Source organism: Bos grunniens, chromosome 13 (assembly GCF_055505025.1).
Source record: "Bos grunniens cultivar Pamir isolate PY7600 chromosome 13, Bosgru_T2T1.0, whole genome shotgun sequence".
Lineage (NCBI taxonomy): Eukaryota > Metazoa > Chordata > Mammalia > Artiodactyla > Bovidae > Bos > Bos grunniens.
Genome location: NC_141177.1, coordinates 10753241 through 10766365, shown reverse-complemented (window position 1 = coordinate 10766365; position 13125 = coordinate 10753241). Strand labels below are relative to the sequence as shown.

Below are 13125 nucleotides of genomic sequence, written 5' to 3'. Positions count from 1 at the left end.
AGACAAGGGAGATACGAAAGGGAGGCCAAGAGGGTGGGGGTGGAGGGAAATGGACGCTTGCTTGGTGTTTGCCTAACACCAACTCATTTAATACTCGGACCACCCTTTGAAGTTGGTTGTGCGTTTTTCTAGAAGAGGAAACTGAGTCTCAGAGAGGAGAATCATTTACCCAGAGTCATGATTAGTAGGTGGTAGGCGCCTGAATGTTAATCCGGGTCTAAGGGGCTATAAGCCTCCCTTCTTCCCTGGGGGGTGGGGGAGGCACGGGGTGGAGGTAGGGGAGCTGGAGGAGGAGACAAGGGAAGGGGTGATAGAGTGGGTCTGGGCCTGAGCACCTGGGCGCTGCGGGGGCTGGTGGTGCCCAGAGTGGGGTCCTGGGGAGCAGGGGAGGGGACCTAGACAGGAGTCTGGGCCTCTTCCTGCCCCTAGGGAAGGAAGGAAACCGGAAGGGGCCTCCTAGAACGAGGATCTAGAAGACTGGTGTGTGGGGCCTGGGACCATAGCTTCTGACTCATGAGCCATGAGGCGGCGTTATCTCTGCAAGAGCACTGAGGGTCGAGGTCAATGATTTGGGAAGCTCCCGAGTTAGGGCGTCTTGGAGGTGGGCTGTCAGTGTCTGGGGGTGCATGTGAGCGTGTCAGTATCAGCATGACTTGGGGTGACAGTGACTCGGAGGGTGGCTGAGTCAGGGTCCAGTGAGTGCTGAAGAGGCAGCGTGTGTCTGTCGTCTCACAGGACTGGTGACACGGTATTGGGGCGTTAGGGCCTCCCCCATCTGTTGTAAGAACACCCTGGTGTCAACCAGAAACCAACAGACAGCCAAATCCCTGGGGCCCCGCCCAACCGGTCCACCGAGGGGGGAGCCGATTAACCATTAACCCCCACCCCTCCCCAGCAGAGCCTCCACCCCTGCGCAGAGGCTAGGCCCAGACTCCCGGCAGACCCTCCCAGAGGACGGTTTGAAACGCAGGAAGGCAGAGAGGGCGGCTGGGAGGAGGCGGCGGGAGGGCGGAGGCCGGGGCTCGGCCCAGAGCCTTCGGGGTGGGCATCCTGGGCAGGGCAGGCGGCCGAGGTGGGGAGAGGGAGGATGCGCCTCTCCAAAACCCTCGTCGACATGGACATGGCCGACTACAGTGCCGCGTTGGACCCAGCCTACACCACCCTGGAGTTTGAGAATGTGCAGGTGTTGACGATGGGCAATGGTAGGTGGGGGCAGGTGTGCCCAGGTGTGCTAGGTGGGGGCAGGTGTACCCAGGTACTGGAGCGAGTCTGCCGCACTGGGTTTGGGGCTGGGGGGAAAGTGGTAGGCGAGCACTGTGGTCCCGTAGGTGAGGGCACAGGTGTTGCCAGGTGAAGTCGATGTGCCCAGGTACAGTGACCAGAAGCCTTCGGGGTGGCGGTGGGGGGGTCTGCCAGGGCCAATCTGCAGCAAAAGTAGGGCCTGGGTGTTCCTGCCAGGCCCTTGTGGTCCCTGTGACCAAAGCTGTCACTGTGCAGCGTGTCACCAGGAGCGGGGACTTCATGGTGAGTGTCCTCTCGGCGTCCAGCCCCAGTCATTGGGCCCATCATGACCCCTGCTTGAACCCCTTGGGCCGAGGTTCAGAGAGATGGAAAGGTTATGTCCCGTCCCCGGAGACGGTGGATGGAGACATGACTATGTTTCAGGGTGTCTTTGGGACTTTCCTGGGGGAGAAAACGGAGTTCTCAGGGAGGTTTTGCTAATAAGATGGGGATCAGCAGTGTGCATGCGCACACTCATTGAGTGTGTGTGTGTGTGTATGTGCACACACACACAAGCACATCGGTGCGCACGCACAAGCACACTGGTGTGTGATTGTAACCTCCTGTTGGCATGGGTGCTCGAATTTCCATGTACACACGTGGGCGAGTGGTGGACTTTGTTGCAAATGTATGTCTGCAGGAACCCATGTGCATGTTTGTGTTCACTGGTCTGTGTGTGCACGTGTTCTGTGTCTATTTCTAGTCACATTTCTTCTCTGAGTGGGTCCGTGTTTGTTGTTATCTCTAGGGATATCTGTGTTTATCTTGCTGATGTCCGTAAGTGGCAATGAGTGTGTATACAGTAAGCAGTGCTGAGTGTGTGTCCGTGGACGTTTGCACGTGTGAGCTCTGGACGTGGATTGGTTTGTGTGTCCTGTGTCTCCCGGACGTACGTCCAGTTTGGGCATCCTGTCCCGTGTCCTTGTGTACGTGTGCACATCCCCGTCCTGGGGGGTCAGCTCTCTCCAGCGCTCATGTGATATCCCATTGCCATTCACACACGCGAGTCACCTCAGCAACACGTCCATTTGTCTCAGACCAGATTGCGTTGCCCGTACATCCGCTCCCGTTATCACTGAGAGCACATCTAAAGGGGTGGGGGGAGTTCTCCACAAGAGGTAGGGGAAGGGAGGAGGCTTGGAAGCCAGGACGCGGGGACCTGACCAGTCGCAGGCCAGCCTCAGAGGAGGGGGGCAGCCCACCTGCCTTCCTTCCACAGCTCTGCAGCTTTAGCCAAGCTCTGTAGCACTTGAGTCAGCTCAGCTCAGCCAGAGAGAGGTATTTGCCCTGCCCATGGTCAGTGGGCATGATCTGTGGTCAGTCTCACCATTTGCTCGCCTCCCCCTGCCATTCACTCACTGTGTGACCTTGGGCATGTCACCTCCCCTCTCCTGGCTCCTTCTGCAAAATGGGCTTAGTCATTCCAGGCCTGCTGGCTTTCAGGAGTGTCCAGGGATCACGTGAGGGAGCTGAGGGGAAAACATGTGGGAAATGGTAAACAAGAAGCTGCTGCCCTCGGCGGTGTGTGTGTGACCCCAGAGAGACAGCGTGTGAGACACCTGACCACCATCTAGCCCTGGACTGCCCCCATCACTCCTTCACAGTGGGCACCTCCAGCTCCCAGGAAGTGTGTGTTCCCGAGGCAGGAGCTAAGCTCCTTACGGGATGTCCTAAAGACAGGACAAATCTAGCTCTGGAGCCAGAAAGATCAGGGCTCGAATTCTGGCGTCCATCCTTCCTACCAGTGTAAACTTGTGAAGCCATTTTCCTCTCTGAGCCTCAGTTGTCTCATCTGTAAAATGGGAATAAATCATAGTGCCTGCCTCCCAGGGCTAACCAGAGAATCCCATGCGATAAGGCACCTGAGGGCTTAGCACTGGTAACTGGTCCTGCGCCCTCTATGAGTCAGGTCAGGAACTCTGAGCATCTTTAAGAAGGGTCTACATTCCCCACTGGAGTTTGAAGTGGGCCAGAAAGTTGGGGCAATGTTTTGCATATGTGCTGGGTTGGTAGCTCGAAGGTTCCAAGCTCCCTACCCACCTCCCATCCCTGATTCAGAGGGAGCAGGGGGTCCTTGTTTATCAGAGGCTCCAGCAGACACCCCAACAGGACAGCACTGGCCAGATCAGCACCAGCCTGCATGCCTGGACCATAAATCCAACTCCTCTACTTAGCAGCAGTGTGACGACTCTGGTCAGGTCCTGTCCTTTCTGAACCTTGATGTTCTCACCTGGAGAATGGGCACCATCACCTGACCCTGGGGAGTAGGATGAGCTACTTGGCAGCACCCAGCCTATCCTGCCCAGGATGTGTGAGCCCTTCCCCCAGTCTCCGCCTGAGTTGTGGGGTCAGCTCTCCCGGTGGTTGGAGGAGGCAAGGCTGGAGGAGAAAGGGCACCAATGCAGCTTAACAATTATCCTCATCTCCAGGAATAATTCACCAAGTGGAGGGGGCCGTACTCCTGGGCACCCTCGGAGGCGACGAGATGTTCAGCCAGGACATGACAGAAAGGAGATGTGGCAGTGTGTCCGCTTGTGCACGGAGGCTGGAAATCATCTGCTCCCAGAGTCGTCTTCTGCAGAAAAGTTTTTATTTTACAAACACTGATAAAGTGCTTCTTACCTGCCAAGCACTTCACATATATTGATTCACTGAACCTTCATAACAGCCCTAGAGATTATTATGTGCCCCATTTCACAGGCAGAGAAGGCAATGGCAACCCACTCCCTGGAGAATCCCAGCGACGGGGGAGCCTTGTGGGCTGCCATCTATGGGGTCGCACAGAGTCGGACACGACTGAAGCGACTTAGCAGCAGCAACAGCAGCATTTCACAAGTGAGGAAATGAAGGCACTGAGAAATACATTAATGTGGCCAAGGTCCATGGCTAAGAAGTGGGCAGGCTCGGATTTAAACTGGGCAGAAGGGCTAGAGAGATTATGCTGTTAACCACAGCACTATAGCCCTGTCCAGTGCTTAGCTAGATGTTCCCTAGGAGCCCAAGATCGGATTCAGGGTGAAAACGTGTGTGTGTGTGTGTGTGTGTGTATGACTTTGTGTGGTATGTGTCTGCAAGCATTTTTCTGGGGAGATGGTTCACAGTGTCATCTTCTCTAAGAGGTCTATCCTCGGTGGAAGAGTTGCTTACAAAAACGAGGGTTCAGCTGTGGAAATATAAGATAAAATTGAAAATGACTGAACCAGTCAATCTGCCCTTTTGCAATTAGGGAAACTGAAGCCCAGGGGAAACTGAAGCAAGGAAAAGGAACTTGCCCAAGGTCACAGACGACTTAAGAGGCAGCACTAGTCACCGAGACCACAGCCACCTACCTCTTATCCCCCTCCTCACATAGATGCAGCAGTTTTGTTTTGTTTTTTTTTTGCCCCACGGTATGTGGGAATCTTACTTCCCTGACCAGGGCTCAAACCCACTCCCCTTGCACTGGAAGTGCATCGTCTTAACCACTGGACCACGAGGGAAGTCCCAATGCAGTAGCTTTTGCTATGGGGTGCCCAGATCCTTGCTGTGATCCTCCCAGGAGGGCAAACGAGCCACTGTCCTTGATGTATGTCTTCCTGTTTCCTTGCAGAATTTGCAAGGCCCCTGAGTACCAAGCTGAGACTCACCCAGCCTTGGCCACTCTGAGAAACAGGACTTGGTTCTGGAGATGATGGGGGAATATTTGCCCCTCTCATAGCTCCCTCTGCCCAGCTAATCAGGGTCCATAACTGTTGGACGCATCCTAGGAAACAGCCAGTTTCTTCATTCCTTCCCAGAGAAAGCTGAGGCTAGCGATCGCCACCACGGGGAGGAGCAGACCCTTGTTAAACAACTCTACGAAGTCAGTGTCACAACTATCCCTAAGTTACGGATGCGAAATGGGAGTTCCAAAACAGCAAGGAACTTGCCCAAGTTCTTTGAGGGGGGTCAGTAGCACCTGGGTTTAGCTGAGGCTGAAGCCCTGGAAAGATCCCTACAAGGCTCACATCCTTTTCTGAATATAAACCACCAAGAGAGCAGGGCCTCTGAGAGGTGACTTCCTGCCCCTCCTGCGTCCTCACTCTTTGCTTTTCTGGCGCAGACACATCCCCATCAGAGGGTGCCAACCTCAACGCACCCAACAGCCTGGGTGTCAGTGCCCTGTGCGCCATCTGCGGGGACCGGGCCACGGGCAAACACTACGGTGCCTCGAGCTGTGACGGCTGCAAGGGCTTTTTCCGGAGAAGTGTGAGGAAGAACCACATGTACTCCTGCAGGTGAGGAACCTTGATTTCTACATCTGGGAAATGGGTGCCCTTCGGCTGATGTTCCCCCGGGTCTGTCTTCTCCCTGGGTAGGTCTCGGAGCCTTCTGCCCTTCAAGGCCTTCAAGCCTCTAATTTCTTCGCCCTTGCGGATCAGATGGGAGTGTCTATTCTAGACATCCCTTTATTGAACACTTACTACGTGCTGGGAACCATACTAAGTTTTTGCCTGTGTTAACCGCTCCCAGAAGCTCATCGTGATTTTTCCCATTTAGCAAATGGGCACCTCTGAGGCTTAGGATCAAGTCTCCTCTGAAACCACAGAGGGTGAGGCCCATCCCCCAACCTGGCGCTTTTTCTGGGGTGGATCGGGGGTTGGCCCCAGGCCTTTCCACCTCTCTCAAGGCCTTGGAGAGTCCTCCTTCAGAAGCATCTCCCCTGCTGGGTAACAACAATAATAAAATAATAGCAGCTGTAGTTACAAGCTCTTACTGTGAACAGACACTGCACTGAGCCCCATTTGGGTAATTATCTCATTTTCACCTGTCAACACCCCTCTGCAGAGGTTACTATTATTATCTCATTTTATAGATGAGGAAGCTGTGGCTTGGAGAGGACTGGGAATTTGCCCAAGGTCACCCAGCTTGAATCAACGGCAAGCCCGGGGTTGCCAGGGCACCACCCAGAACCACGGTGGCGCCTGCCTGCCTCTACTCCATATCCCCCTCCAGAAAGCGGCTTATGTGGACCAAGTACTGAAACTGATTCACAGCCAGTAGCCTGCTCTGGGCTTTTAATAAGATACGTGGGAAATAGCAGTGCCCTCTACTCATAGCTGAGTGATCTGAGGCCACGTGTCCGCTCTCTGAGCCTCAGTTTCCTCATGTTTAGGGGGACAGGGTTGGGCTCTCAGAGAGTCTACAGGGCCTTTCCAGCTCCTGGTTGGTTAGCTGGAGGACTCCTGGGATGAAAGGTTTGAGCAAGGAGCCTGGAGGTCAACCAGATGGCCAGGATCCTAGTTGAGCCCTGGGGGGAGGAGGGCTGTCCTTTCTTCCTCCAACCACCCCAAGCCCTCCCCAGGTTTAGCCGGCAGTGCGTGGTGGACAAAGACAAGAGGAACCAGTGCCGCTACTGCAGGCTCAAGAAGTGCTTCCGGGCTGGCATGAAGAAGGAAGGTGAGCCTCGGGCCCCGCCTTCCGCCCCTGCCCCACCCGCGCCCACAAGCTCCTGACGGCCATTTACAACTGTGGCCACAACTTTATGACTTGGTGACAGGCCCCAGGGTGACTGGCTAATGGCTGAGAGGAGGGAGGGCCTGAAGATCTGACCATAGGGAGGGGCTGGGCTTGGTCTTGAGAAAGATTCCGAGAGATAAGCTCCTACTCTCAGCTACTCGGGTTCCCAGCACCACCACCCCTGCCTGCCTTCACCACCGCAAGGCAGACAGGTTGGGTGTTCTTTTTTCTTTTTTTAATGTGATTTTATTTTTTCATTTTTTGGCTGCACTCCTCGGCATGTGGAATCTTAGTTCCCTGACCAGGGATTGAACCCACACCCCTTGCAGTGGAGACACAAAGTCTTAACCACTGGACCACCCCGGAAGTCCTTGGGTATTTTTGCTTAATATACTATTTCAAGCATCAGGAAAAACGTAGAGAATGGCATGACGAACTTCCATGGCCCCATGACTAGACTCAGCAAATGTGAATGGGTATGGGGCGGGGCTCTATCTCCCATCTTCCTGTTCCAGGGTCAAGTGCCTCAGTTCCTTAGTCTTTGTTCTTGGGTATCAGATGAGGCAGCGTCCTCAGGCTCTAGAGAAAGGGAACAAGGCATCAGACTCGTTCTGGGTGGAGGAGGCTGGGAGTGCTGGGGCACATTTATTAAGGTGTCTCCTGCCACCAGAAGCTGGGCTTTCCCACACTGATAGTTCTTTCTTTTTCATGACAGCCCTGTGGGGCACTATCATCACCCTAGCTTTTTCATAGACAAGGGAACCGAGGCCCAGAATGGGTCAACAACTTGCCCGAGGCCCCCCCAGTTGGTTGAAGCAAGCTCCGAGGTGTGAACCCCGAGCTTTGGTCTTGAGCTCAATGCAGTTTGGGTGATAACCTCGATGCTGCCTGCTATGCCCTGCGGACTCTAGGAACGTTTGAAAGTTTTCTAGCCCACGCTCAGGAAACAAACATCTTTTAACTGCTTCTCTGAGTAACTTGAGCCCATTTTCAAATCTCTCTGTCTCCTTCTCTGCTCAATGCACCTTTCCCAGCCCTGAGACTGGCTCCCAGACCTTCACTTCCAGCCCGCAGCTGCGGCACACTAACCAAAACCCTTGGTCTAGTTCTGCACAAACATACACCTGCCCCACCCGACCCCCAGCAGGATCCTGGGACCCAGCCTTCTCCCGGCCAACTGGGAAGAGGGGGAACTTGGCTTTGGCAGTCTACCCTCCCTGACTCTGCCTTTGAGCCCCTGTTTCTCTGCGTGCCTCCTGGGAAATATCCTCTGGGTCTCATCCCTATAGGGCCCTGAGAGTTTATGACCCCTGCTGTGAAACCTGGGCTATGACCCTCAGGAACACACCATGATGGTCACACCACGATTCTCATCTGGACCTCAGTGGTTCTCAAGAGCAAGGAGAACCTTTTTCAAAGGACAGATGCCCCCCCATCTCTCCCCCACCCAGTTTTCAATGGGATTGCACCACTCTTACCTTGAACTTGAGCACAACTTTGTCGAATGAGAAATGTTATGAATGAGGGACTTTCCTGGCTGTCTAGTGGTTAAGACTCTGTGCTTCCGCTGCAGGAAGCGAGGGTTCAATCCCTCGTCGGGCAACCACTATCCCGCATTCGACAGGCCCTGGCCACCAAAAAAAGAAAAGAAATAAATAAAAGAAATGTCATGAATGGGAATATGAGGCATGTGTGATCAGCTAGGGGCTTTCCTGGTAGCTCAGCGGTAAAGTATCTGCCTGCAATGCAGAAGATGCAGGAGACCCAGGTTCAATCCCTGGGTTGGGAAGATCCCTTGGAGGAGGGCATGGCAACCTATTCCAGTATGCTTGTTTGGAGAATCCCATGGACAGAGGAGCCTGGCGAGCTTATAGTCCCTGGGATCACAAAGTCGGACATGACTGAGCACACACACGTGAATAGCTAGAGGCAAGGAAAAGATTGAGAGCTACAGTCTAAGAGCCAAACGGTTTAGGGTTCTAAGAGCCAGTGATTCTATCAGCTCGACAGCCTGAAGATTTTATATTTGAGAGAATGAATATCTTGTGTTAAAATTTCAAGCGTTGTGACAGGCGGGAGGGAGAAAGGTTGGCAGCTCACCTGAGCAGACGGCCACCTTCCTAGGTTGTAGGTAGCCTGTTCCTGCATCTCACTGGTCTTTAGAGATGTCTCTTATTAAACATTCAGAGTCACTTTCATGTGTGTGGCAGATCACACACTTCAATGAAGTTTCTGCCCCATCTGGGCTTCAGTGTTCACATCTATAAAATCACAGAGGTGGATAATGAACCCTCCTTCCAGCTCTGTGAGTCTTGCTATACGCCCACTGATCTACCTGTGCAAGTACACACTGCCCACCAGGAAATGTGTGTTTGTTCCCTGGTCCTCCCACTGGACTGCCACAGAGTCGGCAGGCCCAGGGGAGGGAGAGTCCGCAGCCATTCTACCTTGGCTTAGCCTTGAAAATAGCCAGTAGCTTCTTATCTTGGAGAAGGTGGCATTATGCCAAGAGGAGAGGAGGATCGGCTAATGGCAAGTGTGTGGGGGCTATAGTAAAGGCTGGTAGTTGTTTGCACGCTTGGGTTAACCAGGAGATCCTGACACATGCAGTGGGCTCAGCTGCTTTGAGAACAGGCCAGGGTAGCAAAGTGTCCCACTGCCACTGTGGTCAAGTTCTGGGAAGTAAGGGCATGACTAGCTCTTGTTGTTATTGTTCATTTGTTAAGTCATGTCCAACTCCCTGCTACCCCATGGATTGCAACACGCTAGGCTTCCCTGTCCTTCACTATCTCCTGAAGTTTGCTCAAACTCATGTCCATTGAGTTGGTGATGCCGTCCAACCATCTCATCCTCTGTCGTCCCCTTCACCTCCTGCCCTCAGTCTTTCCCAGCATCAGGGTCTCTTCCAGTGAATCAGCTCTTCACATCAGGTGGCCAAAGTATTGGAACTTTAGTATCAGTCCTTCCAATGAATATTCAGAGTTGATTTCCTTTAGGATTGACTGGTTTGACTAGCTCTACCTAAGTCTTACAGTCCCAATACCCCTCCTTGGCTTGGCGGGAGGTTCTCAGAGCCAAGAGAGATTCTCAATGGAAGCCCCAGGACTGGGAGAGTTAGGACCAGTTTTTATTTCCCTTCCTCGATGGCCTTAGGAGAATCTAGAAATTAGAACTCCAAAGTTGTCCATGAGGACAAGAAAGCATGGATTGTAAATGTAGCATTCATAGACCAGTCGGGTGTATAGGAGGTCATCAAATCTTTCCACTTTACAGATAGGGAAGTTGAGACCAGAGAGGTGATATGATCGGGTCAAGGGCAGAGGAAGTCAGGACTACACCTCAGGCTCCCCAGAGCTGAGCAGACACCAAATTCCCTGGATGAGAACTAGGACTGATGGCCTTGGGAGGCACCTGGATTTGGTCAAGTCTCTGAAACTTCCTCTCAACCACAGAGAAGGGCTCTGAATCTCAAAGTCTTTTGAGTTTGGCCAGAGGATATTCCATGGTGATCAAGTAGGTTAAAGAACAGAGACTCTGGGAAGAAATCTGGGGGCCAGTGGGCCCAATGGCAGGTCCCAAATTCTTTTCTATAAACCTACACCTACCTGAGCCTGAGCTGTCAGACCCAGGACAAATGTCTGACACCCGGCTTCGAAAATTCAGCCCAGGAATCAGGGCGAGGGATGCAGGAAGTACAAGCTGGCAGTAGGCCAGGGGCCCACAGATGGGCCCTACCTGGGATCCCCGGCCCAGCCCCCCCTCCCCACACCCCCAATCAGGGGTTCTCTCGGAAGACAGGCTCGTCCTCTCCGCCTCTGCCCGAGCCGGTTAATATTCAATAGAAGTTACATTAGGTCCCCGACCCTGCTAATACTGAGCAAACATTTGGAAAACATCATTCCGTGACTGAGCTCGCGCCGGGCACTGATAACGCTGGCCTAACCTTGAGGAGCCCAATCCCCAGCTGCTGACAGCAGCCCTTTTCTTAGGCCCGCCGCCACTTGGCGCCCTGGTGGGTGCGGGCTGGCAGCCGTGGGAGGGGTGTCGCAGGCGGGGTGGGACCTGGGCAGGGGAGCGCTGCTTGGAGTTGGCCCCCCGTCCAGGGTGGTGGGTCTGAGAAGAGGAGTTTCTTACCTTGGGACCTCTGTTACATCCCACTAACTCTGGGTTCCCTTTACACTATCTGTGTTTTTATTTTTTTGGCCATACCACGTGGCTTGTGGGATCTTTAGTTCCCTGACCAGGGATCGAACTTACGCCCCCTGCATTGGAACTGCAGTCTTAGCCACTGGACTTCCAGGAAAGTCCTACACTGGCTGACTTCCCTTCTCTGATTTCAACGATGTTTGAAATCAAGAGAGTTGAAGAGCGGAATGTCAACGTTCCATTGAGAAATGGGGTGTAGATTGCACCCGAGAATCAAAGCTTGTCTCCTTCTGCACCTTCTTTCGGCCACTCAACGGATATTTATTGAGCACCCACTGCGTGCTAGGCTCTGTTCTAGTTGCTGGGACTATAGCAGTGGATGAAAGGGAAGATATTCTGGCTTTCTGGAGCTTTCTTTCTCTTAGACAGACAGAGAGTGAAGAAAGGACAGAGAACAAGTACCAAGAAGAAAAATAAAACAGGAGAAAGTGACAGAACCTGCAGGAGGGGTATCCCCGTCAGACAGGGTGGTCAGAGAGGGTGTTTCTGAGAGGTGATATTTGTAAGGAGACGCGAGTAAAGGGAGAGGGAGACGCTTAGTTGTGGGGGATGGGGTGTGAGTGGGAGGAGAATTCCAGGCAGTGGGAACAGCAGTGGCGAAAACTTTGATGGAGAGTGGCTGAGTGAGTCCCAGGAATGGCTGGGAGGCAGGTTTGATAGAGTAAAAGTGAGATGGGGGAGATAGGACCACTGTGAGAAAGGGTGACCTGACTCCAGGTATGATGGGGAGGTCCTGGGTTTCCGCAGTGGAGGGATGTGACCTGAGTCGGGTTTCAGGGGATCCCTTTATCTTCCGAGAGGTGCACAGACTGCAGGGGTAAGGCTGGAAACGAAGTGGCCAGAGAGGAGGGTCTGAACTCCCCCAGGACCCAGCCCAGAGTGGGAGCTGCAGGTGGGTTTGCACAGATTACTGACAGCATTTGGAGTGTGTGTGTGGTGGTGGTGGTGGTGGTGGTGGGGTGGTGAGAGAAAGAGACATATAGCGAGGCCCCCAGGCTGGGAGGAAGAATAAAGCTGCCTGTTCCTGAGATGGGAAAGACCAAGAGGAGCAGGTCTGGGAAAGAAAAGGCTGTAGATGGGGAAAGGCTGTAGATGAGGCCCAGAGAGAGGGTGTGGCCCCCACCAGCGCACGGAGACTGAGCGGTGAATCCCACCAGGAACCCAGGTCTCCTGCAGCCTCATCCTCCCTTCTTACAGCTTCAACAAAGGCCTCGCAGGTTCCGAGGGCCTGTCAGGGAGGCAGAAGGACCATCCCACATCTTAGGCCAAGGCTGACCCGAGTAGAGATGCAAGGAGGTGTGGGGCCCGGGTGGACAGAGGCCCCGGATCTCTGAGTTCCTGGGAGGGGAGCCCCGTGGTGGGGCAGGAGGCAGCCAGAGCTTTTGCGAGCTGTCTCTGGGAAGGTTAGCCTAGAGCACATGTGCTTCCTACTGATGACAGACCCCAGGGCAGATGGGGCCTCCAGACCCCCTTGTCCAGGCTTCTGCCTCTGCACTCAGGCATCCCTGGGCCATCTCCATCACTCAGAGCAATTCATTTTGCTTGTCTTATCCACTTGCACCTGGAAAGGAAGGGACCCTTTTCTAAAACACAGCTTGAAAGCCTATCATCGAGACAGATCTCCTGTTCAAAATTCAAGACCCGCCTGAGGCCCTCTGCCAAGTCATCCCAGCCTTGCATGCCTCCCATGATGGGTAGATCACTCCTCAAGCCACCCTGTTGTGTGAGGAGCAGTGCTGGTGCTGGGAAAGTTCTCCCACAAGCTGGGTGAGGAGCCATTGGCCGCCATCCCCACACACTGATCTGGGCTCTGTGGCCTGGGCACTCTCCCTCCTGCCCCCAGCTCCCACCTCCAAGTGCGTTCCCTTTGTTCCTGGACAGCCCTGCAGGACAGCCCTCCGAGTTCACCTCTCTCCCCTTGTCCTTCAGCCACCCCTCCTGGCATGGGACCCCTCTCCTCCCACTCACCTCCCTCTGCCTCCTCACAGCTGTACAGAATGAACGGGACCGGATCAGCACTCGCCGGTCCAGCTACGAGGACAGCAGCCTGCCCTCCATCAACGCGCTCCTGCAGGCTGAGGTCCTATCCCAGCAGGTACCAGGGGAGCCTCCCCCACCCACCTGGGGCCCCCTCCTCCCAAAGAGGAATCTCAGCTCCAC

The 13125-nt window shown here is 54.1% G+C and overlaps 1 protein-coding gene across 5 annotated transcripts in view; it reads left to right on the top strand.

Annotated features, from left to right (window-relative positions):
* HNF4A (hepatocyte nuclear factor 4 alpha) overlaps nucleotides 1–13125 on the top strand; it is a 67315-nt gene that overhangs the window by 36612 nt on the left and 17578 nt on the right. For 2 of the 5 annotated variants that reach the window (XM_086331690.1, XM_086331691.1), the window contains exons 2-4: nucleotides 5363–5537; nucleotides 6605–6699; nucleotides 12954–13060. In XM_086331690.1, coding sequence (XP_086187816.1) covers nucleotides 5363–5537; nucleotides 6605–6699; nucleotides 12954–13060 — 377 coding nt within the window. Of the gene's footprint in view, nucleotides 1–930; nucleotides 1203–3980; nucleotides 4117–5362; nucleotides 5538–6604; nucleotides 6700–12953; nucleotides 13061–13125 lie in introns of those variants that run through there. The other 3 variants (XM_086331693.1, XM_086331689.1, XM_086331692.1) reach the window with 3 other exon arrangements.